The 24,576-nt window shown below is 43.2% G+C and overlaps 1 protein-coding gene across 1 annotated transcript in view; it reads left to right on the top strand.

The window, feature by feature from the left end:
* Nucleotides 1-4,959, top strand: part of VAMP4 (vesicle associated membrane protein 4) — a 42,905-nt gene extending 37,946 nt beyond the window's left edge. The window contains exon 8 of the mRNA XM_069737486.1: nucleotides 1,338-4,959. Within this exon, the coding sequence (XP_069593587.1) occupies nucleotides 1,338-1,366 (29 nt within the window). The 3' untranslated portion in view covers nucleotides 1,367-4,959. The remainder of the gene's footprint in view (nucleotides 1-1,337) is intronic.
* Nucleotides 4,960-24,576: the final 19,617 nt, after the last annotated feature.

Genomic DNA, 24,576 nt, shown 5'->3' with positions numbered 1-24,576 from the left:
GGGGGGCAGCCACACTGCAGCTGTTCTGCACCACAAACCGCAGTAAAACCCGCAGATATATTTTTGATCTGCGGGTTTTACTGCGGGTTTGACCTCACAATGGAGGTCTATGGGTGCAGAACCGCTGCAGTTTTGCAAAAGGAAGTGACATGGTGGTACTTTTTTACCGCGGCTATTCAGCGCGGCTTTTTTTCCCGATTCCCGCATCATGTGCACAGTGGTTCCTGTTTTCCATAGGGTACAGTGTACTGTACCCTGCATGGAAAACAGCTGCGGAGCCGCAGCGGCAAAATCGCGGCGGTTCCGCAGTAAAAAACGCACTGTGTGAACATGGCCTTAAGACTTCATATCTGGGCAGTGTCAACTTTCTGATCATCGCTACAATATGGGATATTTTAAATATTCCCCAAAATTTGCTTTAAAGAATATAAACACCTTCAGGGGTTATTTTTAATTTATTTTTTTTATTAAATGCAAGTATTTTTTGCTACAAAAATTGTTTTGCAGTTGGGTTTTTATTAAAAATGTTGTAACACTTTGCTTCTAATACCATTTGTTTCTCTGCACATTTCTGGCTGTAGAATGAGATTAACGAAGAATCCCCCAGCGATCTTGTTCTAATGGGGAGTGTATAACTCCTTTATGTGTTTTTCTGAGCTCCTCTCAGCTGATTTATGACCTCATCAAAGTTCAGCTCTACTTTGTGGTCTGTGGTCCTAAATCAGCACAAAAGGAGTTCGACAATAAGAGACTGTACTATCCCATCAAAACAAACTCGCTGACGTATGCTTAGTTAAGCCACATACACACAAGCTCAAACCGTGATGTATGGATTGTCCACTGGTCTACTGACCCGAATGTGACAGCCTCAGATACGCCTCTCGGGCTGTCTCGTTTGGGTCAGGAGACCTACGAGTAATCTGTGCATCACGGTCCAAGCTCGAGGCCCACGTGGATGTGTGATTGCAGTGTTATTCTCATTCTGTAGCCAGCAGAAACAAACAGCCTTTAAAGCCAAGTGGTACAAAATGATATCCAAAGAGCTTGAAAGGCATTGTGCATGTTCTGCTGTTTAGCAGCGGTGGTCGGTCTCCAAGGTAACAAGCTGTAAACAAAAGAACTGTGTTAAAAAAAGCAGATCCAGGATATCAGAAAAACCCTATACTTTATTTTCTATGCATAAAATCCATAACAAGAATGATGTCAAAATCTAAAAGGAACAACTATAGGTTTCTAAGGAGAAGTAGGCGATTGATGCGTTTCGAAGCGCACCAGGTTATGAGTAAGAAGCGGTAACCATCTAATAAACATCTTTTTTTCTTTTTTTTTTTTTACAGTTCCCATCATTCTGAAGTATCGCTCCTAACCATTTGGCTATGAGTCTATCCACCCAGACTCCAGAGTTTTGGGATCTCCTAACCGGAACTGTGTATTATCTTTCTTACAAGACTTCAGATTCCTCTTCTCTGACTAAAGGGACCAGGTCCTCATTCCTCATGGACAAACATGACTGAACTAAGTATCTGTCATTGAGAAAGAAGAACTGAAGCTCTTTCCTCCTTTTCCTACTTATTGTCTTTTGGTCGGTTTTGCACAAGTGGGAGTTAGAATTGTTCCATCCGGACGCGCGTCGGGGCGGATTAATGGTGCCGTGTACAATTTACTGTATATACAGCATAAACCACGTGGCTCAGTTTGTATGAAAAAAAAATGCTAATTACCAGGCTAAGATGACAGGACACAACTGGTTCAAGCTGGTAGATATCCATGCTAAAGCTGGTGTTGCCATTAAGGCTTACCCCTTTTGGGTTAGCCTGGTTAGTGTTAGGGGTCACAACAGGGGAACAATGGTTTTGTTTGCTGCACCACTCTATGAACGCTTTGAATGGGCACAGTGTTTAAAGGGAACCTGTCGGGATGTAAATGCAGGAGGGGCTGAGCGAATTCATTTAAAGGGACACTGTCACCTGAATTTGGAGGGAACAATCTTCAGCCATGGAGGCGGGGTTTTGGGGTTTTTGATTCACCCTTTCCTTACCCGCTGGCTGCATGCTGACTGCAATATTGGATTGAAGTTCATTCTCTGTCCTCCATAGTACACGCCTGTGCAAGGCAAGATTGCTTTGTGCAGGCATGTACTACGGAGGACAGAGAATGAACTTCAATCCAATATTGCAGCCAGCATGCAGCCAGCGGGTAAGGAAAGGGTGAATCAAACACCCAAAAACCCCGCCTCCATGGCTGAAGATTGTTCCCTCCAAATTCAGGTGACAGAGTCCCTTTAAAGGCTTATTTGGAAAGGTTCAGTACAACAACTATTTTATTCATTAAAATCCCTGCTAGGTCAGGACTTAGAGTCCAGTGGACAGTCCCATTCTGAGATTGAGAGTCATTCCAGTGATTGTGCATGTGTAGAGCTATAACTCACGGTTTAGGACCTCCCACTGGACTCCTAAGCCTGGAATGAGCAAAGATTTCAATCACAAGTTATACTAAATCCTTTCCCATAAACCAAAGCTCTCAGTGAGAGATCCTGACATCTGAATGAGGCCTAAGGCTATGTGCACACGTCAGGTTATTTTCCTGACAAAATCCGGAGTTTTCTGGCAGAAATTTGCGTTTTTTTCCGCGCGGATTTTTCGCGGTTTTTGCGCCGATTTTGCGCTGAATTTTTGCGGATTTTTTGCGTTTTGTTTTTTTTTTTTTCCCTGAATGTCCTTTTATCAGGGAAACCGCAAAAAATCCGCAAAAAGAATGAGCATGTTCATTTTTTTTGCGGATTGCGTTTTTTTTGCAGAAAAAAACGCATCCATCTGCACAAAAATTCCGGAATGCATTCTAAATGATAGGATGCATATTTTTAGCGTTTTTGATGCGGAATTATAGCGTTTTTATGGCGAAATTCCGCAAAAAAAACGCTAAAAATCCGGACGTGTGCACATACCCTAACTGTTCAAAACTTGTCTTTTCCCCAGTCCTAATGACTAGAAATGGCAGCGGAGGTTCGGCAATAGATAACGAGCCGCAGTCTTTCCTGAGTTGTATTTTCCTTTCATAATGTATGAATACAGCGTTTTAGTCACGGGCTGATTATAATGTCAGGCTTCTCAATTCTTGCTGATAAAAGGCAGAATAATAGCTGGGGGAGGGGTTCATGTTTTCTTTTGTACACGGTGGCTTTACTTTGGGATTGTGGGAGCTTTCCCCATTCCGCCTTTTCTCCACTCCTGCCTTTCATACACACGGAAAGGTTTTAATTTCGAGTGTTTTATGGTCAGAATTCTGGCCCCCTCTTAATACGCACATGCCACTTATGTAGGGCGGCTTCCGCCACTGTTTTGAGATTCGGTCCCTTTTTGCACCGCCAGGAATGGAGAAGTGGCTGCAAGTCAAGTTCTGCCTGAGTTTCTCCATGAATGGGGGAAGCTGTGAGCACGTGGCCTCCTCGCCATTCTCTGTGGCACCGTTCCCACCACAGATGTGGGTCCCAGCTTTGACTTCCGCACGTGGTGGACATTAATGACATATTTTGTTAATATGCTCTTAATCTTAAAGATGGGAATATCCCTTTTTAAATGTAGATTTCGCCCTGTAAAAGCTTATGGAGTATAGATTGTTATATGGTAAAATATTCCAGGATGACGCTTCTGGTCAGTAATGACCTGCAGTAGATCCCATGGCTGGAGTGTCCTCCCGAGCCGGTGGCCTCCCCACTAATCTTCCCTGCCTGCTTTGGAATATCTCCTGGTAAGGTCCTGACGGAGTCCTCCAGTGGGCACAGATGCCCGTTTGAAGATGTTCAGCGGCTTTTCCAGCTCTGATTATTTATTACTGAATTAAGGCAACAACTACAAATATTAATATTGCGTTTTTGTCACAATGGACTGAGCGCGCTTAGTCAGTTTCTCTTAGTAAGTGCCATAATGTAGTCGCAACCGGAGGTGTGCTAGACATATGGGTGGCTGAGGAGAACAGACATAACATCCCCTGCCGCCAATCCAACCTGATGTGTGTCGCCCTTCAAATGAAATTGGTTTTCCCACCATTAAAAGTTAGCACCTATCCACAAGATAAGTGGTAACTTTGTCATTTAGGGGGCCCTCCAAATGCTGTGAATGGGGCTCTACTTTAGCCAATTGATGGTTCACCCAGTCAGGTGACTGGCATCTATCATCTCCATACACAGGGGCCCTCATAAGCCATGTGCTCCTATGTTCTCTATGAGAAAGCTGCTGCCAGACCTGTCTGGCGGTGGCTTTTGTCTGGGTGAAGAAAAGCATCAACAGGCTGAAACGGACACATCGGATCCTTAACGTCCTTGATAATCATCTGTTCTTGGCCCCAATACACTATGGGCTGTCAACTAAATCGGGTGATATCGGCCAACGGTAGTCTGTGTATGGAGGGCTGAAAATGTGTGGTTGGAATGGAGCAAAGATATGTATTTGGGATCGGTCGCCACTAATTTGTTCTGTGGATAGGTGATCAGTATCAGTGTTTGGAGTAATTATACGCAGTAGTTCATCTATATTAGGGGGATCGGATAGCCTCATTTAAAAGGGACCTTTCACTACGTCACTCTTAGAAATAAGCATTACTGTGCATTCCTATATGAAGCGCCATGAAGCCAATAATGTCAATTTCTGCCAATATTCTATGCATATAGTGAATGCCGCCAAGCGCTCGCGCAGTGCCAGGCTGCCCGCTGTGCGCTCAGAAGAGCTCTTCTCCCTTGGTTATAAATCCTGTCGTTTTGCGATCTCTTCTGTTTGTATATATAAGTTTCGGATGTTAATAGTGCATTATGTTGTCTATTTATATAATTTATCTAATTACAGCGTTACGTTTCTGTTCGGACTGTTTCGTATTTATAATGTATCTGTGCTTTTTTTTTTTTTTCATTTTATTCTCATGAATTCGTTGCTTCTTTCAGATATGAAATTGTGCTGATCAGTGGTCTTTTCGGATAATTTCTTCCGGCTTAACTCGCTGCCTTCATTTTTGGTCTGTTTTAGATCCTTGTGAGCTCGCGCACATCACATTTTCTAAACTGATGACTATACTGTATGGTCGGTGCGGACCGTAACGGCCACAAAAACTTACTACAACCCCTGACATATTATGGAATCCCCGGCCTTGGAGGATGTTCATTCAGTTGTTTTAATTTTGTAGAAAAAAAAGCAGATCACAGACTTGGCACAAAACTAATGTCATTTCAAATGGCAACTTTCTGGCTTTAAGAAGCAAATCAAGAACCAACAATGTGGTAGTCAGTAATGGTTACTTTTTTTAACCAAGCATAGGGGAAAAAATATGGAATCACTCAATTCTGAGGAAAAAAATATGTAATCGTGAAAAACAAACAAAAAAACACTCCACAACATCACTAGTATTTTGTTGCCCCACCTCTGGCTTTTATAACAGCTTGCAGTCTCTGAGGCCTGGACTTAATGACTGTCACACAGTACTCTTCATCAATCTGGCTCCAACTTTCTCTGATTCCTGTTGCCAGATCAGCTTTGCAGGTTGGAGCCTCGTCATGGACCATTTTCTTCAACTTCCACCAAAGATTTTCAATTGGATTGAGATCCGGACTATTTGCAGCCATGACATTGACCTTATGTGTCTTTTTTCAAGGAATGTTTTCACAGTTTTTGCTCTATGGCAGGATGCATTATCATCTTGAAAAATGATTTCATCATCCCCAAACATCCTTTCAATAGATGGGATAAGAAAAGTGTCCAAAATATCAACATAAACTTGTGCATTTATTGAAGATGTAATAACAGCCATCTCCCCAGTGCCTTTACCTGACATGCAGCCCCATATCATCAATGACTGTGGAAATTTGCATGTTCTCTTCAGGCAGTCATCTTTATAAATCTCATTGGAACGGCACCAAACAAAAGTTCCAGCATCATCACCTTGCCCAATGCAGATTCGTGATTCATCACTGAATATGACTTTCATCCAGCCATCCACAGTCCACGATTGCTTTTCCTTAGCCCATTATAACCTTGTTTTATTCTGTTTAGGTGTTAATGGTGCTTTCATTTAGCTTTTATGTATATAAATCCCATTTCCTTTAGGCGGTTTCTTACAGTTCGGTCACAGACGTTAACTCCAGTTTCCTCCCATTCGTTCCTCATTTGTTTTGTTGTGCATTTCCTGTTTTGGAGACATATTGCTTTAAGTTTCCGGTCTTGACGCTTTGATGTCTTCCTTGATCTACCAGTATGTTTGCCTTTAACAACCTTCCCATGTTGTTTGTATTTGGTCCAGATTTTAGACACAGCTGACTGTGAACAACCAACATTTTTTGCAAAATTGCGTGATGATTTACCCTCTTTTAAGAGTTTGATAATCCTCTCCTTTGTTTCAATTGACATCTTTTGTGTTGGAGCCATTATTCATGTCAGTCCACTTGGTGCAACAGATCTCCAAGGTGTGATCACTCCTTTTTACATGCAGACTAAGCAGATCTAATTTGATGCAGGTGTTATTTTTGGAATGAAAATTTACAGGGTGATTCCATAATTTTTTCCTCAGAATTGAGTGATCCCATAATTTTTACCCTATGCTTGGTTAAAAAAAGTAACCATTACTGGCTACCACATTTTTTGCCATTTGAAATTTGCCATTTGAAATTACTTTAGTTTTGTGCCATGTCTGTGATCTGATTTTTTTTCTACAAAATTAAGCAACTTAATGAACATCCTCCAAGGCCGGTGATTCCATAATTTTTGCCAGGGGTTGTATAAATCATATTTGGTAGTGAGATCAATGGGTCTTTCACCAAACTCTTGGGACATGAATGATCAGGAGAAAACCAGAAAGGTTGGGATGCCAAATTTTGTAAACTTAGAACCATCTCGGCGGTCTATATTTTACAATCTTATTGCTATATCGGTGGTCATATGTATCAATTAATATCGAAGTCAGTGCCATATATAAAATGGTTGATTAAAAAACATACTAGATTTGCGCAAAATGATTCACAGGACCTTGGTCCAGCGGTTAGGTCAGTAGTCGCCATGTCAGAGCCCTACGCATCTCCTGATGCCTACAGACCGTTTCTGATTAGGCAGCTCAACGTCATTGTTACGGAGCGACGCACACATGACACTTCTCCTGGTCTACTACTGAAGACGAGGTGCTGGAGATGCCAGCAGGTAGAAGGTTCACAGGTCTGAGGGCTGGAGGCCATGGACTATTGACATGGTCACCGCTGGACCTGAGTCCTGATAATTTAAAAAAAAAAAAAAGCATTTTTCATTGTGGTTGAGAAGAAAAGGCCAACACTATGTTCTACATATAACAAGGATCGAAGGAGCAGAACACAAGCCCGAAGATTACACATGGCTGCTGCTTGGCAGTATTACCACTTGATGGGTGTTACGTATTTAAAAGGCCTAAAAATAATAAGCATGGCTCTAAATATCGACAAAATGTATGTTCCATGTCAGTCCACAAGTACCGTATGGAAATGGAAAGGACAAAGTGTGGTGTGCCTTTTGCCAGAAATCTCATTTCAGTCCATGACTGGAGTAAGATTTGTGGCGAGGCTCACGCCTGTTATCAGACACTCCTGATTCATTAGGAGACATGCGTCCATTAATGAATCAAGAGTGACTCCAATACTTCCACTCATCGAGACCGGTGGGAACATCTCTGGTCTTGATTAATCAGGGCCATAGGCTCTTTATTCCAGTGATGTGTCACTTACTGGGCTGTTTGCTGCCGTTTTGACAAAATCGCTGTTTTCTGCCTCTGCACAGTGTACATAGAAAGCTGCCAATCAGTAGCGTGGGTGGGATTATACGGGGCTCAGCAGTTGAGAACTGCTAGATCTGAAGCAGATGAAGCCAAGCTTTTATCAAGGCTGCATCAAGCAACCCAGTGAGTGACACATTGCTAGAATTAGGGTTTCTGCCCCTACATCAGACTGCTCTTACATGTTGTAGCAAAAACCTGGTGTCAGATTCCATTTAAAATGGATGTCTAGCCCAAAAAAATACACACCAGCTCTAAACAGCATGTTACATAACTTACTAATATAGTTCTGTGCATGACCGTTTCCTTTGTCATGGTGTGACCAGAGCGGTGTGTGACGGGCCGGCTGGCCGTTCCTTTACCGTCATGGGCATAGATGGGGAACAGAGCTGGTCATGTGCCTACACGGTATATAATACTTAATGTGGAGCGCGCCACTAATGAAATAATAAGAAATAAAGGCTGCAACCAACCCTCCTTATTGCAACTGCAAGAGCTCAACAAACAAATGGGGACATGGCTCCCCGGATATCCTGGGGGCTTTTTTAAGACTGCTCAGCAGTTTAACCCTATGAGCCATGCCCCCTTGGTAAAGACCATAAAAATCAGCACTAAATAGAGAGGCCCATAACTCAGGAACTGTATGGAGGGTTTAAAAAATGATTATTCGGGGGGAGCAGTAGGAATAAAGCAAAAGCAAAAAAATTACCACTTTTGGCCAGGTGAGAGGTCATTTTTAAAAGGACGCTGTGACCAAGTTTTTGCTGTTATCTCAGTTCACCATGATATAGGGACTGAGACCCTGATTCCAGTGATATGTCACTTACTGGGCTGTGTTTTGCTGTTTCAATACAGTCAGGGTTGCGATTATCCTTACAGGACAAGCGGTCTGGTGCCTCCTGGTCCAACCACGCCCCCAGCGCTGAATAGCAGCTCGCTGTCACTATACTATCTACCAAACAGCCAATCAGAGGTGTGGGCGGGGTTATACACAGCTCAGCATTTGTGCTCTGCTAGATCTGCAGCTGAGAAAACAGTAATTATATCACAACTGCTGTACCTAGTAAACTGAGTGATACATCGCTGGAATCAGGGTCTCTGCCCCCTACATCATGCTGCTGGCAGATTCCCTTTAAAGTGTCCACAATTTCTGTATTTTTAAATAATATAAAGTAATCTTTGGGATGTGCACCTTGTCCACGACCCCCATTCTTTCATGTGTTGATGTCATACATGTGCCCAACACAAGGGAGTGTTTTCTGTGCTGAAAACGGGATCTGAAGTGAAGCTGCTGAGACGCCAGAGGGTCGAGACTGATCTAAATGAACATTTCCTATAAAATGATGCAGATATGACCTACGTACCACTCGGATGGGGATTTCTCCTAAAACCGCTCAGGTTCATTCATTATCCTGAGATCCTAGGTTCCTGTAAGTTGCAGCGCTCGCTTGTTTTCTGCCCCTGATTACGCTCCTCTTTGCCTTTAGGGCGCTCCAGTCCGTTTAGAAAAGTGTTGCAGCAGGCCACGATGTTAATAAAGTCTGATGACAAATTCTTCATCCATTTAATTGTAATATATTCCACAACAAATAGATCACATTGCGAAACCTCGTAAGTCATAAAGTCCTAGTACATGTGGAGGATACGGTGGAACTATGAATCCATTGTGACTTATAAAGAGGAGCCGCACATATTATTCTGATTTTATCTGTTCTATTATTCATTTCCCGTCTTCTGGTTTTATCCGCAGTTTTATATTATGATAGCTTTACAAGAAAGTACCTGACGTCTACTAGTGAGGCTTATGTGCTGGCACGCAAATTATGGGAATAATGATTAGATCTAATATACACACACCGGTGTGCTAGAGATGGAAATGAATTTGTAGGATATAAGAAATACTGCGTGTATTACTAGTCTGTCCAGCACCAGTTATTCTCAGGCCAATATACCTAGAAAAAGTTAGAGAAGCACATTTCTATTCACTATAGTAGGATGGGTCATCAACCGGTGGTCACGGGGGTCTTACACTCGGAACCCCCACCCCATCAGCTGTTATTAACCATAGCCGCTGCTACATGGAAACATTGAATGAAGCAGGGCAGCACAGCTCCATTCACTGTAGCAGTCACTGCCAAGTACCGCAGATCAGAAAAATAGGAGCTGATCAGCGGTTCTCATCCACAGCCACTACTCATCGAACGGGGACAAAAGTACGGAGTTTTTTTCACAAGGAAAACACTTCAGGAAATGCTGTTTTTTTTGGCAGCCTGTGATTTTCTTTTTTTAGATTTTCCCCCCCCCCCCCCCCCCAGAGTTTTTGGAGGAGCTTTTTTTTTTTAACTGGCGTTTTTTGGATGTAATTTTTAACTCCATTCAATGCTGATGAAACCTGCAACGTGTTTATGAAGCAAAACTGTTGACAAAATGGTCTAAAAGATGCCCGGGCGCCTTTTCAGCCTTCCCATTAACTTGTATTGTAAAGTTCAGAGCGGTAAAAAGCTAAATAATGGTCCGCTCACTGAATGCTGTACAGTCATGGCCAAAAGTATTGACACCCCTGCAATTCTGTCAGATAATACTCAGTTTCTTCCTGAAAATGATTGCAATCACAAATTATTTGGTATTATTATCTTCATTTAATTTGTCTTAAATGAAAAAGCACAAAAAGAATTGTCCTAAAGCCAAATTGGATATAATTCCACACCAAACATAAAAAAGGGAGTGGACAAAATTATTGGCACTGTTCAAAAAATCATGTGATGCTTCTCTAATTTGTGTAATTAACAGCACCTGTAACTTACCTGTGGCACCTAACAGGTGTTGGCAATAACTAAATCACACTTGCAGCCAGTTGACATGGATTAAAGTTGACTCAACCTCTGTCCTGTGTCCTTGTGTGCACCACATTGAGCATGGAGAAAAGAAAGAAGACCAAAGAACTGTCTGAGGACTTGAGAAACCAAATTGTGAGGAAGCATGAGCAATCTCAAGGCTACAAGTCCATCTCCAAAGACCTGAATGTTCCTCTGTCTACCGTGCACAGTGTCATCAAGATGTTTGAAGCCCATGGCACTGTGGCTAACTTCCCTAGATGTGGATGGAAAAGAAAAATTGACAAGAGATTTCAACGCAAGATTGTGCGGATGTTGGATAAAGAATCTAGAGTAACATCCAAACAAGTTCAAGCTGCCCTGCAGTCCGAGGGTACAACAGTGTCAACCTGTACTATCCGTCGGCGTCTGAATGAAAAGGGACTGTATGGTAGGAGACCCAGGAAGATCCCACTTCTTACCCCGAGACATAAAAAAGCCAAGCTGGAGTCTGCCAAAACTTACCTGAAAAAGCCTAAAACGTTTTGGAAGAATGTTCTCTGGTCAGATGAGACAAAAGTAGAGCTTTTTGGGCAAAGGCATCAACATAGAGTTTACAAGAGAAAAAAAGGTATTCAAAGAAAACACGGTCCCTACAGTCAAACATGGCGAAGGTTCCCTGATGTTTTGGGGTTGCATTGCTGCCTCTGGCACTGGACTGCTTGACCGTGTGCATGGCATTATGAAGTCTGAAGACTACCAACAAATTTTGCAGCATAATGTAGGGCCCAGTATGAGAAAGCTGGTCTCCCTCAGAGGTCATGGGTCTTCCAGCAGGACAATGACCCAAAACACACTTCAAAAAGCACTAGAAAATGGCTTGAGAGAAAGCACTGGAGACTTCTAAGGTGGCCAGCAATGAGTCCAGACCTGAATCCCATAGAACACCTGTGGAGAGATCTAAAAATGGCAGTTTGGAGAAGGCACCCTTCAAATATGAGGGACCTGGAGCAGTTTGCCAAAGAAGAATGGTCTAAAATTCCAGCAGAGCATTGTAAGACACTCATTGATGGTTACCGGAAGCGGTTGGTCACAGTTATTTTGGCTAAAGGTTGTGCAACCAAGTATTAGGCTGAGGGTGCCAATACTTTTGTCTGGCCCATTTTTGGAGTTTTGTGTGAAATGATCAATGTTTTGCTTTTTGCTTCATTCTCTTTTGTGTTTTTTCATTTAAGACAAATTAAATGAAGATAAAGAATTTGTTTGCAATCATTTTCAGGAAGAAACTGAGTATTATCTGACAGAATTGCAGGGGTGTCAATACTTTTGGCCATGACTGTAGATACGCCCCTGGGGCCGGTGGGTGGGCTTAGCTCACCTTCCATTTTGGGGGTGACAGGTTCCCTTTAAACACACTAGCAATTCGACAAGACTGACATCAAAAGCCTCAAGAATGTGGCAAAGGAAAAAAGTGATATGGAATGAAAATGTAAGCAAACCTACAGCGCTGTAATGTCCAGCCCAGGAGAGCAGTACGTGTGAGACATCCCTGCTGTGTTTCTGAATGGCACAGGAGCCAGTACAACTCTCCCACTCCTTACTCACTATGTACAGACGAAAGGTCTTCTCTATCCTTACACAGGAGCATCTCTTGTCTGGTCACCTGATGGGACTTCTCTAATTGGACAGTGCAGTGGGCAGTCTGAATAAGTGCCTGCAAGAAACATTATGTTCACTCTGCACAGGGCACATGCTTGCCTCTGGTGCAGCGCCTTCAGACTGCAGGACGGGTGGCAGGGCTGCCTTCCTCGCAGGCCAAATGTTACCAGCTCGCACATCAGAGCTTTACACGTGGTATAGTGCATCTCAGGGCAGTGCCACCAAAAGGTAAAAGAATTACAGAGTTGTTATTGACATCAATAGAGAAAGGTCCTGAATAGGAGATCCATCCTACTAGATGATCCTAATAAAATGGGTTATCTAAATCGGGCATTCTTTTTATATGTGATAAACTCAATAGTGATTAATGGATCATGGGTAAAAAAAAAACTTGTAAGCCCCAGAGTAAACAGCTGGCGAGTGCAAAATTCTAAGAATGACAGACTATGAATAATATTTAGAATTGAGAGTCCTCAGTGGTTGATACCTTTTAATGGCTAACTGAAAAGATGGTAACAAATTGCAAGCTTTCCAGACTACATAGGTCTCTTCATCAGGCAAAGACTAAAACAAATTCTGAAGAATCACATATTTATGCACAACATGGCATAGAAAAAAAAAAAACATGGATAAGACAGGTGACATGAAGCAGAATTACCATGGGTGATAAACAGTTACAACCATAAATATTGGGCCAATTATTTTTTTTTTTTTTTCTATGCCATGTTGTGCATAAATATGTGATTCTTCAGAATTTGTTTTAGTCTTTGCCTTATGAAGAGACCTGTGTAGTCTCGAAAGCTTGCAATTTGTTACCATCTTTTCAGTTAGCCATTAAAAGGTATCAACCACTGAGGACTCTCAATTCTAAATATTTTTCTATCTACTGGCTAACACGGTACCAAGATATACTTCTTTCTTGTATAGACTATGAATATGCAGTTTCATATACAGTGGCATGTAAAAGTTTGGGCACCCTTGGTCGAAATTACTGTTATTGTGAACAGTTAAGCAAGTTGAAGATGAAATGATCTCTAAGAGGAATAAAGTCAGCCCACAATCTACTAAAACTCTTGTGCATGCCCTCATTATTTCCCACCTCGATTACTGCAACACTCTCCTCTGTGGCCTCCCCGCTAACTCCCTTGCACCGCTCCAGTCCTCAACTCTGCTGCCCGCCTAATCCACCTCTCTCCTTGCTACTCACCTGCTTCTCCCCTCTGCAAATCCCTCAACTGGCTCCCAATTCCCCAACGAATCCAGTTCAAACTACTAATACTGATCTACAAAGCCATCCACAACCTGTCCCCTCCCTATATCTGAACTAATCTCCCACTATCTTCCTCACGCAATCTTCTATCCTCCCAAGACCTCCTACTCTCCTCCACACTTATTCGTTCCTCACACAACCGCCTCCAAGATTTCTCCCGAATATCCCCCATCCTCTGGAATTCCATGCCTTAACACGTCCGATTATCCACCACCCTCGGATCCTTCATACGGAACCTGAAAACCCATCTCTTCAAGAAAGCCTACAGCCTGCAATAACCATTCTGCCGCCTCACCACCACCCGAGCTGCCGCCTCACCATCCACACGAGCTGCCGCCCCACCAACTACCCGAGTCGCTGCCATGTCACCAACCACGCGAGCTGCCGCATCGCCACCGCCCGAGCTGCCGCCCAACCAACCATCCGAGCCGCTGCCACGTCACCAACCACGCGAGCTGCCGCGCCGCCACCGCCCGAGCTGCCACCTCACCACCACCAGAGCCGAAGAATGTAAGTCAGCAAGGACAGGGTCCTCTCCCCTCTGTACCAGTCTGTCATTGCAAATTTGTTTACTGTTAATGATATCTATAACCCTGTATGTAACCCCTTTTTCACATGTACAGCACCATGGAATTAATGGTGCTATATAAATAATAATAAGTTAAAGATGACACATTTTCTTTCTATATAAGGAAAATATATATATACATATATTCATCTTTTATATTTGAAAGATTACAAACTAGAAAATGGGACAATGCAAAAGTTTGGGCACCTTGCATTTTAGTACCTAGTAATGCCCCCATTTGAAAGTATCATAGCTTGTAAACACTTTTTGTAGCCAGACAAGAGTCTTTCAGTTCTTGTTTGAGGGATTTTCATACATTCTTCCTGGGTCGTCGTGCAGCACTGCTATTTTGAAGTCTAGCCACAGATTTTCAGTGATGTTCAGATCAAGGTACTGTGAGGGCCATTGTAAAACCTTCAGCTTGCACTTTTTGAGGTAGACTATTGTGGATTTTGACGTGTCTTTAGAATAATTATCCATTTGTATAAACCATCCTCTTTTCAACATCAGCTTTATTACAGATGGTGTTATGTTTTCATCAAGAATTTGTTGAAACTTTATTGAATCCATTCTTCACTCTACCAATGAAATTTTCCCCATGCCATTGGCTTCAACACAACCCCAAAGCATGATTGATGGTGAGCTGTTCTTTTCCTGAAATTCTGTGCCCTTTTTTTCTCCACCTACCTTTGATCATTGTGGCCAAAAAGTTCTATTTTAACCTCATCGGTCCACAGGATTTGTTTCCAAAATGAATCCGGCTTGTTTAGATGTTCTTTTGCATACTTATGATGCTGAATTTTATGGTGAGAATGCAGGAGAGGTTTTCTTCTGATAACTCTTCCATGAAGGTCATATTTGTACAGATGTCTCTGAACAGTAGAACAATGTACAACAATTTCAGAGTCTGCTACATCTTTCTGAAGGTCTTTTGCAGTCTAGTGGGGGCTCTGATTTGCCTCTCTAGCAATCCTACAAGAAGCTCTTACAGAAATTTTGCTTGGTCTTCCAGACCTTATCTTGACCTCCACTGTTCCTGTTAACTACCATTTTTTAATTATATTTCAAACCGAGAAAGGGGCAACTTGAAAAAGCTTTGCTATCTTCTTATAGCATTCTCCTGCTTTGTGGGCCTCCACTGTTTTCATTTTCAGAGTTCTAGGCAGCTGCTTAGAAGAACCCATGGCTGCTGTTTTTTGGCACAAGGATGGAGGAGGCTGGGTTTTTATAAAGCTGGGAAATTTGCATCACCTGGCCTTTCCTAACGGTGAACAAGCCATAACCCTAACAGGCTAATTAAGGTCTGAAACTTTCGTCAAAGTTATCTGAGAACACAAATCTCCAAGGGTGCCCAAACTTTACATCGGCCCATATTATTTTTTGTAATTTTTAAAATGTAAAAAATGAAAATATACATTGCCTACAATACAAAGGAGATGTCATCTTTAACTTTAGGCCTTTTTAGAGATTTTTTTTCATTTTCAACTTGCTTAACTGTTCACAATAATTTTGACCAGGGGTGTCTAAACTTTTACATGCCACTGTATGTCGACAAAACCAGCATAGTAATTCTGTATGTCCCCCATAGAGACAAAAATGCATTGCTTATACTTGTCCGTCTTGGCTCTATGAATACATTTTTGAACCGGGCTGTCTTGTTCATGTTTGCTGTGAAACTGAACTTTCACACTTCAGATTACATTGCCATCGGCTAAAATCATTTGGTTAGCTCATACTTGAATTGCTTTAATATGTGCACTTTTCCACAGACCCCCTTAAAGTTTACTGGAGAAAAAAACATGTTTGTCTTGAAGGCTCTAGTGATGTCTCAAGAGACGGATTGCATCAAAACAAGTATGTTAAATATCGGCACCATCCCTTCAGGGTTGGGATAATGTAGACATGCCCAACGTGTTGTTATGTAGCTAAAAGAAATCCACTATTTTCTATTCGCCACGACAGCACCCACTAGAGAGAGGGGATCCGCCCCTAGGAACAGGACACCTACAGAGAGATAAAAGGGGCGGTCCCCCCTCGCTCCTCAGTTGGTTTCCTGTTCCTAAAGGGGAACCCACAGAGAAGACTCTATGGAGTCCTTAAGGAAGAGGAAGGTCCGCCTGGATGCCGCCTGTCCATCTCTGCTGAGCGACAGGGGCTCCAGGGCGGATGAACAGAGTCGGGGGTTCCTGCTGGTTCCCCCCTCATCTGCTGCGACTGGCTGCAAGGCAACAATGTTCCTGCTGGGACATCGTTGTAAACAGTGACTGACGGATTGTACCTCAGATGGGCCTCCGGTTGTGTAGCGCGGCTTTGCAGAGGCGGCATCGCTTTCCCCGGTCCGGTGAGTGTTGGCTGGATGTGGGGGCGGCGAGGAGAGCGGCCGGCAAGCTGCAGGGACGCCGGCGCATGCGCAGTGCGGCGGCGCTCCCTGAACACCGAGGTCAAAGTAGCACTTCCGGGGGCGCCGCCATATTGGATCCTGTGAGCGGTCCCTTCAGCCTGGGCAGCGCTGGTAAGAAAAAAAAAGAAAGAGAGAAAAAGCAGCAGGAAGGGGTGTGTGGTCCGGCGCTATAAATTACAGCACAGCTGTGCAGGGGGTGCGTTAACATGTTGTCCCATGAGGAGGTTTGTGAACGCCCTATGGAGGAGTTAGCTGGACCCAGCGAAAATGCCAGAAAGAGAAGTGGTGGACAGTCAAAAGCGAGCGACTCCACTGACAAGTGCACCCCAGACTGAGCAAAAGAGCCGAGACCCGGTATATAGAGATACTTCAGGGTGAGTGTTATTTAGCTTCATGGAAGCTTATGTTGGTCTCCTCTCCTTATGTTTTTGTAGGGGAAGAGGACTGGGAAGACCAAGCATAAACAGTGTGCAATATGTACTGAGCCCTTACCTGATGCTTATAGCAAAAAACTATGCCAGGCTTGTATAGATAACACCTTGCGGCAGGAAGAGTCCGTTAAGATGAATGAGATACGTCTTATAATTTGGGAGGAGCTTCAGTCTTTAGGAGGTGGTCCATCCGTGAATATTGAGAGAAGAGGTGGCAGAGCATTATCGCCTAAAGCCGATACGTCGGCAGAGAGTGGGGAGATCGAGTCACACGTCTCTCAGTTATCGGGTTCCTCAGATGAAGAGGACTATGTTTGTTTTCCTACTGATGGCATAAATAACCTGGTTAAATCAGTAAGGAGTACTATGGGATTTTCAGAATCAAAAGAACCTCATTCGTATTCTTTAGCCTTCTGATCATGCACTCCGCCTCCTATCCTATAGGTGTTTTAATTACAGCAGATCCAATACCCCTCCACAGAGAGAGAGAATTTTAGTCTAGGAAGAGGTTTCACATGTACCCATTCAGATGGAGATGTTTATTCTCAGCCAGGTAAGGCAAGTTTAGGACCTGGTATAAGAGAGATGCCGTAAAGGGGCTACCAGGTACACATAAAATTGGCCATTTTTATGCGCTAAACGCTCTCATTTTTCATATTTCTAGTGCAGTAATGCAGTTCAAATTTCGTATTTCAAGTTTACATGTTTTAGCGCTGCAGTGTGCTGCCTTATTTACTTATCAAAAGAACCTCAGACTCAGCAGGAGGTGATGTTCGCGGGTCTCTCTCAACGGAAAGGCCATGTGTTCCCAGTAAACCAGGCTATAAAAGACCTTGTTAAGAAGGAGTGGAGTAAGGGACAAAAGGGGTTTGGACCAGTGTCCTGTAAAAGGCGCTACCCCTTTGATAACGAGGACTTAGCCACCTGGGCTAAAGTACCAAAGGTTGATGCGGCTGTGGCATCTACCGCTCGCCGTTCCTCTTTGCCGGTAGAGGATGCGGGTTCTTTGTCCGACCCTATGGATAGAAAATCTGACGCACTTCTTAAGAAATCATGGGAGGCCTGTGTTACTGCGTTTAAACCAGCAATCTCTGCCACTTGTACTAGCAGGTCCATGTTAGTTTGGCTGGAACAACTAGATTAAAATATCAGGAGTGGCGTTTCCAGAGAGAAGCTGCGGGCCTCTATTCCATTGATTAAGGGGGCTGCAGCGTATATATCCGATGCCTCAATAGACTCTCTCCGCCTGGCGGCTAGATCAGCTAACCTCTCTAACACGGCTCGTCGGGCATTGTGGTTAAAGAACTGGAGGGGGGATGCCCAGTCCAGGTCTAAGTTGTGTGGCATACTCTGCCAGGGTGAGTACCTCTTTGGAGCTGTCCTGGATGACATACTCACTAAGGCGGGAAAAAGGGGTTTCCTAATCCCTTTATTCCTTCCTACAGAAGGGCGTTCAGGAAGCCGCCATTTGGGAGGAAAGGAGGCTTTAAAGACCGCTGGAGTAACAGGGAGTTCAGGCAGAAGGGAAATTTGTTCAATAAGCGTCCCTTCAGGCCAGCGGATAAGTTCCGAGAACCCTATTCCACCGGTGGGCGGTAGACTACTACAGTTTGTTGAGCAGTGGAAAGAGATAACGGCTAATACATGGGCCATAAATTTAATTTAGTCAGGCCTCTTCTTAGGGTACCGTCACACAGTGCAATTTTCATCGCTACGACGGCACGATTCGTGACGCTCCAGCATCGTAACAATATCGCTCCAGCGTCATAGACTGCTGTCACACTTTGCAATGTACGACGCTGGAGCGATAATTTCATGACGTATGTGCGATGTAGAAGCCGTTGGTTACTATGCGCACATCGTATACGATATATGTTACACCATGCGATCATGCCGCCACAGCGGGACACTAGACGACGAAAGAAAGTTTCAAACGATCTGCTACGACGTACGATTCTCAGCGGGGTCCCTGATCGCAGGAGCGTGTCAGACACTGCGATATCGTAACTATATCGCTCGAACGTCACGAATCGTGCCGTCGTAGCGATGAAAATTGCACTGTGTGACGGTACCCTTAGACTTCATCCGGACACCTCCGGATTCTTTTCTTCTTACCTCCCTAAAATCCAGGCCACAGCAAGAGGCACTGGAAACTGAAATCAAATCTCTTTTGTCCAAACGAGTTCTAATAAAAGTTTCATCATCTCAAATAGGAAAGGGGTTTTATTCTCCCTAATTTCTGATTACTAAGCCTGATGGGTCCTTTAGGACTATATTTAATTTGAGAAAGTTGAACACCTTCATAAGACCTAAAGCTTTTAAGATGGAGTCCATTCGGTCAGCCATAAAGAATTTATTTCCCAACTGTTACATGGTGGTACTGGATCTTAAAGATGCTTACTACCATCTGCCTATACATCGATTGCACCAACAGTTCCTTCGAGTAGCAGTTGTAATGGATGGTCAGGTTTGTCATCTACAGTACAGGGCAATGCCTTTTGGCCTATCAATGGCTCCGAGGGTGTTCACTAAATTATTGTTGGAGGTAATGTCCTTTTTGCATTTAAAAGACACACTGGTCATTCCGTATCTGGATGATTTACTAATAGTGGGAAAGGACTCCCTACAGTGTGAGCAGAGATTAGAGGAGGTGGCATTTTCTTTACAGACACTTGGCTGGATTATCAACTGGGAGAAATCCAGACTCCGGCCGATTACATGTCAAAAGTTCCTTGGTCTCCTTTTGGATTCGGTTGATCAAGTATGTTGGCTGCCAGATGATAAAAAGACCTCCATAATTGATAAAGTGAACTTAGCGATCAATAGACGTAGTATGTCGTTGAGGAATGCCATGTCGTTGCTAGGTTCTTTAACTTCTTGTATTCCTGCAGTTGAGTGGGCGCAATTTCATACCAGGCAGCTGCAGAAATTTGTATTACAAGAGAGTGTTAAAAATCAGGGATGTTTAGATCAGACAATTTTTCTACCGTCAGAAGTGGTACACTCCCTTGCATGGTGGTTAGATTGGGAGAATCTGTCAAAAGGAGTTCCATGGGTAATCACTCCTTCAGAAATAGTTACCACAGATGCTAGTCCTGAAGATTGGGGAGCACATTTTCAGGATCAGGTGGTTCAGGGTCTTTGGTCCAGATCAGAGTCTAATAATTCTTCTAATGTTAAAGAATTAAGAGCTATATATTATTCCCTACTCCACTTTCTTCCTCAGCTCCGAGGCTCTCACACAATGGTCCTCTCCGACAACACCTCTGCGGTGGCCTATCTAAACCATCAAGGAGGTACACGGTCAGACACTCTCATGGAGGTGGCATCAGACATGATGATGTTAGCCGAAAGTCATCTGTTGTCCTTGTCAGCGGTACACATAAGAGGCATAGACAACTTTCAGGCTGATTTCCTCAGCCATCACACCCTTCATCAAGGAGAATGGATGCTCAACAGGAAGATTTTCAGTTTGATAACAGCTAGATGGGGCATGCCTCAGATAGACTTGTTCTCCATAAGGTCCAACCGTCAGGTCAGGATGTTTGCCTCCCTATGCAGGCTAGACAATCCAGACATATTCGATGCCCTTCAGATACCATGGACATTCGACCTGGCATATGCATTTCCCCCATGGAATCTATTGCCCATAGTGATAAGAAAAATAAGGGAGGAAGGGGCAAGAGTTCTGTTGATAGCCCCTTTTTGGCCCAAGAGGCCATGGTTTTCATGGCTCAGAGCAATGTCGATCACGGACCCTTGGATTCTGCCTCAGACCAAGGACCTGTTGTTGCAGGGACCGTTTTTCCATCCTCAAGTAAAAGGCATGAACTTGACAGTTTGGAATTTGAGAGGCGGTTACTAAGTAGCAGGGGGTTTTCTAGTGGGTTAGTAGATACCCTCATGAAGAGTAGAAAGTCTTCTACTACCAAAATTTATGTCAGGGTCTGGAGAAAATTTCTTGAGTTCCATACAACGCAAATTTTTTCAGAGGTGCCTATATTTTCAATACTAGAGTTCTTGCAAAAAGGACTGGAGTTGGGACTCTCTGTTAATACTCTGAAAGTTCAGATTTCAGCTTTAGGGGCCCTTTTCAGTTACGATGTCGCAGGTGATAGGTGGATATCCCGTTTTATATCTGCTTGTGAACGGTCGAAACCAATAAATATACCACAGGTGCCCCAGTGGGATCTAGCTTTGGTCCTGGATGCATTGACACAGAGCCCATTTGAGCCTCTTCATACAGCCTCGTTAAAGAACATCTCGTTGAAAGCAATATTATTAGTAGCATTTGTATCGGCTAGAAGAGTTAGCGACCTACAGGCCTTGTCAATAGATCCTCCATTCTTATCGGTAACACCTGATAGAATAGTTTTGAAAACAGACCCATGTTATCTGCCTAAGGTAGCCACTAGTTTTCATAGATCCCAAGAGATCCTATTGCCTACTTTTTATAAAGACCACTCAACTCCAGAGGAAGTAAGACTTCATATCCTAGATGTAAAGAGGACTATTCTGGCCTATTTAGAGAGAACTAGGGACTGGAGGAAGAGTGGGGCCCTCTTTGTGTCTTTTCAGGGTAAAACCAAGGGATCCAGAGTCACTAAAGGCACGTTATCTCGCTGGATCAGATAAGCCATAATCTTGGCATACAAGGCTAAAGGAAGAGATCCTCCGATGCATGTGGGGGCACATTCTACAAGGGCCTTGCCGACTTCCTGGGCAGAAAGGGCGAACGTGCCAATAGACCTTATATGTAAGGCCGCAACTTGGGCTTCGCCTGGTACCTTTTATAGGCACTATAGATTAGACCTATCTGCTGCTTCTGATCTAACTTTTGGGGTTTCGGTTCTTGACTCAGTTAACCCACCCAATCTATAGTCTCTGTAAATCTCTCTAGTGGGTGCTGTCGTGGCGAATAGAAAATACCGGATTACTCACCGGTAATGCTCTTTTATAGAGCCCACGACAGCACCCATTCACATCCCTCCCTTTTCTTTATATAGTTGCACGTGGTGCCTTGGTGGTGAGGTGTAAATATTAGAAAGATATAGTATAAGGTTGTAAATATGTATATATGCCTGAGCCTATTAACTAAAACCTGGCGGCGGTTCCTCCTATTCTCTGTAAAACAACTGAGGAGCGAGGGGGGGCCGCCCCTTTTATCTCTCTGTAGGTTTCCTGTTCCTAGGGGCGGATCCCCTCTCTCTAGTGGGTGCTGTCGTGGGCTCTATAAAAGAGCATTACCGGTGAGTAATCCGGTATTTTTCAGGGATCCAGGATCTATAATGGGCTTGAGGCAACAGAAAATGTTTATTGTAATCCCCCATGACTCAATATCTTTTACAATGGAGTAGCGGCTGATTTTCCCAATGTATGTGATATCCATTCACCTCTTGCCCATGAACCATACATGTAGCTTAACATAGGTTGAAAAAAGAAACTGGTCCATGAAATTCAACCTTCCTTGACCAGTTATGCATCACTTATCACTAGATTAGTCATAACACAGTAACTTTGGTTATTTGAAAATCATCCAGACCTTTTTCAAATGCTGATATACAGTTGTGGCCAAAAGTATTGACACCCCTGCAATTCTGTCAGATAATACTCAGTTTCTTCCTGAAAATGATTGCAAACAAATTCTTTGGTATTATCTTCATTTAATTTGTCTTAAATGAAAAAACACAAAAGAGAATGAAGCAAAAAGCAAAACATTAATCATTTCACACAAAACTCCAAAAATGGGCCAGACAAAAGTATTGGCACCCTCAGCCTAATACTTGGTTGCACAACCATTAGCCAAAATAACTGCGACCAGCCGCTTCCGGTAACCATCAATGAGTTTCTGACAATGATCTGCTGGAATTTTAGACCATTCTTCTTTGGCAAACTGCTCCAGGTCCCTGATATTTGAAGGGTGCCTTCTCCAAACTGCCATTTCAGATCTCTCCACAGGTGTTCTATGGGATTCAGGTCTGGACTCATTGCTGGCCACCTTAGAAGTCTCCAGTGCTTTCTCTCAAACCATTTTCTAGTGCTTTTTGAAGTGTGTTTTGGGTCATTGTCCTGCTGGAAGACCCATGACCTCTGAGGGAGACCCAGCTTTCTCATACTGGGCCCTACATTATGCTGCAAAATTTGTTGGTAGTCTTCAGACTTCATAATGCCATGCACACGGTCAAGCAGTCCAGTGCCAGAGGTAGCAAAGCAACCCCAAAACATCAGGGAACCTCCGCCATGTTTGACTGCAGGGACCGTGTTCTTTTCTTTGAATGCCTTTTTTTTTCTCCTGTAAACTCTATGTTGATGCCTTTGCCCAAAAAGCTCTACTTTTGTCTCATCTGACCAGAGAACATTCTTCCAAAACGTTTTAGGCTTTTTCAGGTAAGTTTTGGCAAACTCCAGCCTGGCTTTTTTATGTCTCGGGGTAAGAAGTGGGGTCTTCCTGGGTCTCCTACCATACAGTCCCTTTTCATTCAGACGCCGATGGATAGTACGGGTTGACACTGTTGTACCCTTGGACTGCAGGACAGCTTGAACTTGTTTGGATGTTAGTCGAGGTTCTTTATCCAACATCCGCACAATCTTGCGTTGAAATCTCTTGTCAATTTTTCTTTTCCATCCACATCTAGGGAGGTTAGCCACAGTGCCATGGGCTTTAAACTTCTTGATGACACTGCGCACGATAGACACAGGAACATTCAGGTCTTTGGAGATGGACTTGTAGCCTTGAGATTGCTCGTGCTTCCTCACAATTTGGTTTCTCAAGTCCTCAGACAGTTCTTTGGTCTTCTTTCTTTTCTCCATTCTCAATGTGGTACACACAAGGACACAGGACAAAGGTTGAGTCAACTTTAATCCATGTCAACTGGCTGCAAGTGTGATTTAGTTATTGCCAACACCTGTTAGGTGCCACAGGTAAGTTACAGGTGCTGTTAATTACACAAATTAGAGAAGCATCACATGATTTTTCGAACAGTGCCAATACTTTTGTCCATCCCCTTTTTTATGTTTGGTGTGGAATTATATCCAATTTGGCTTTAAGACCATTCTTTTTGTGTTTTTTCATTTAAGACAAATTAAATGAAGATAATAATAACAAAGAATTTGTGTTTGCAATCATTTTCAGGAAGAAACTAAGTATTATCTGACAGAATTGCAGGGGTGTCAATACTTTTGGCCACAACTGTAGTGTCTGCCATTACTACCTCTTGTGGTCGGCATTCCACAGTCTGACTGCTCTAGCCCTAAAGAACCCTTTCCTATTTAGCTGCCAGAATTTGTAAGATATTTGAAAGTTCTAAGTCATGTGCCCATCCTTTGTATTGCAAGGAAAAATATACATATTATTTTTATCTAAACTAAAGCATTTCTAACCTCTTAATATACAGGAGAGGCCTTCCATCCCATGTAATAATCAAGTTGCCGCCTTTGACCTGATTCTATCTTTACAACACCCATTTTAAAATGTGGAAACCAAAACTAAATCCCATAGTCTAGATGTGTGCTTACAAGTGATATAGAGAGAGGTAACAATACGTTGGGGTCATAGTTTTTTTCTCTCTCTCTTTTTATACACCCTAAAATGTTGTGTGCTTTTACAGCGGCTGCTTGACATTTCAAAAATTGCTGATAAAAAAATGACACAAATGTGGTAT

This window comes from Ranitomeya imitator, chromosome 8 (assembly GCF_032444005.1).
Source record: "Ranitomeya imitator isolate aRanImi1 chromosome 8, aRanImi1.pri, whole genome shotgun sequence".
Lineage (NCBI taxonomy): Eukaryota > Metazoa > Chordata > Amphibia > Anura > Dendrobatidae > Ranitomeya > Ranitomeya imitator.
This window is presented reverse-complemented; position numbering and strand designations above follow the sequence as displayed.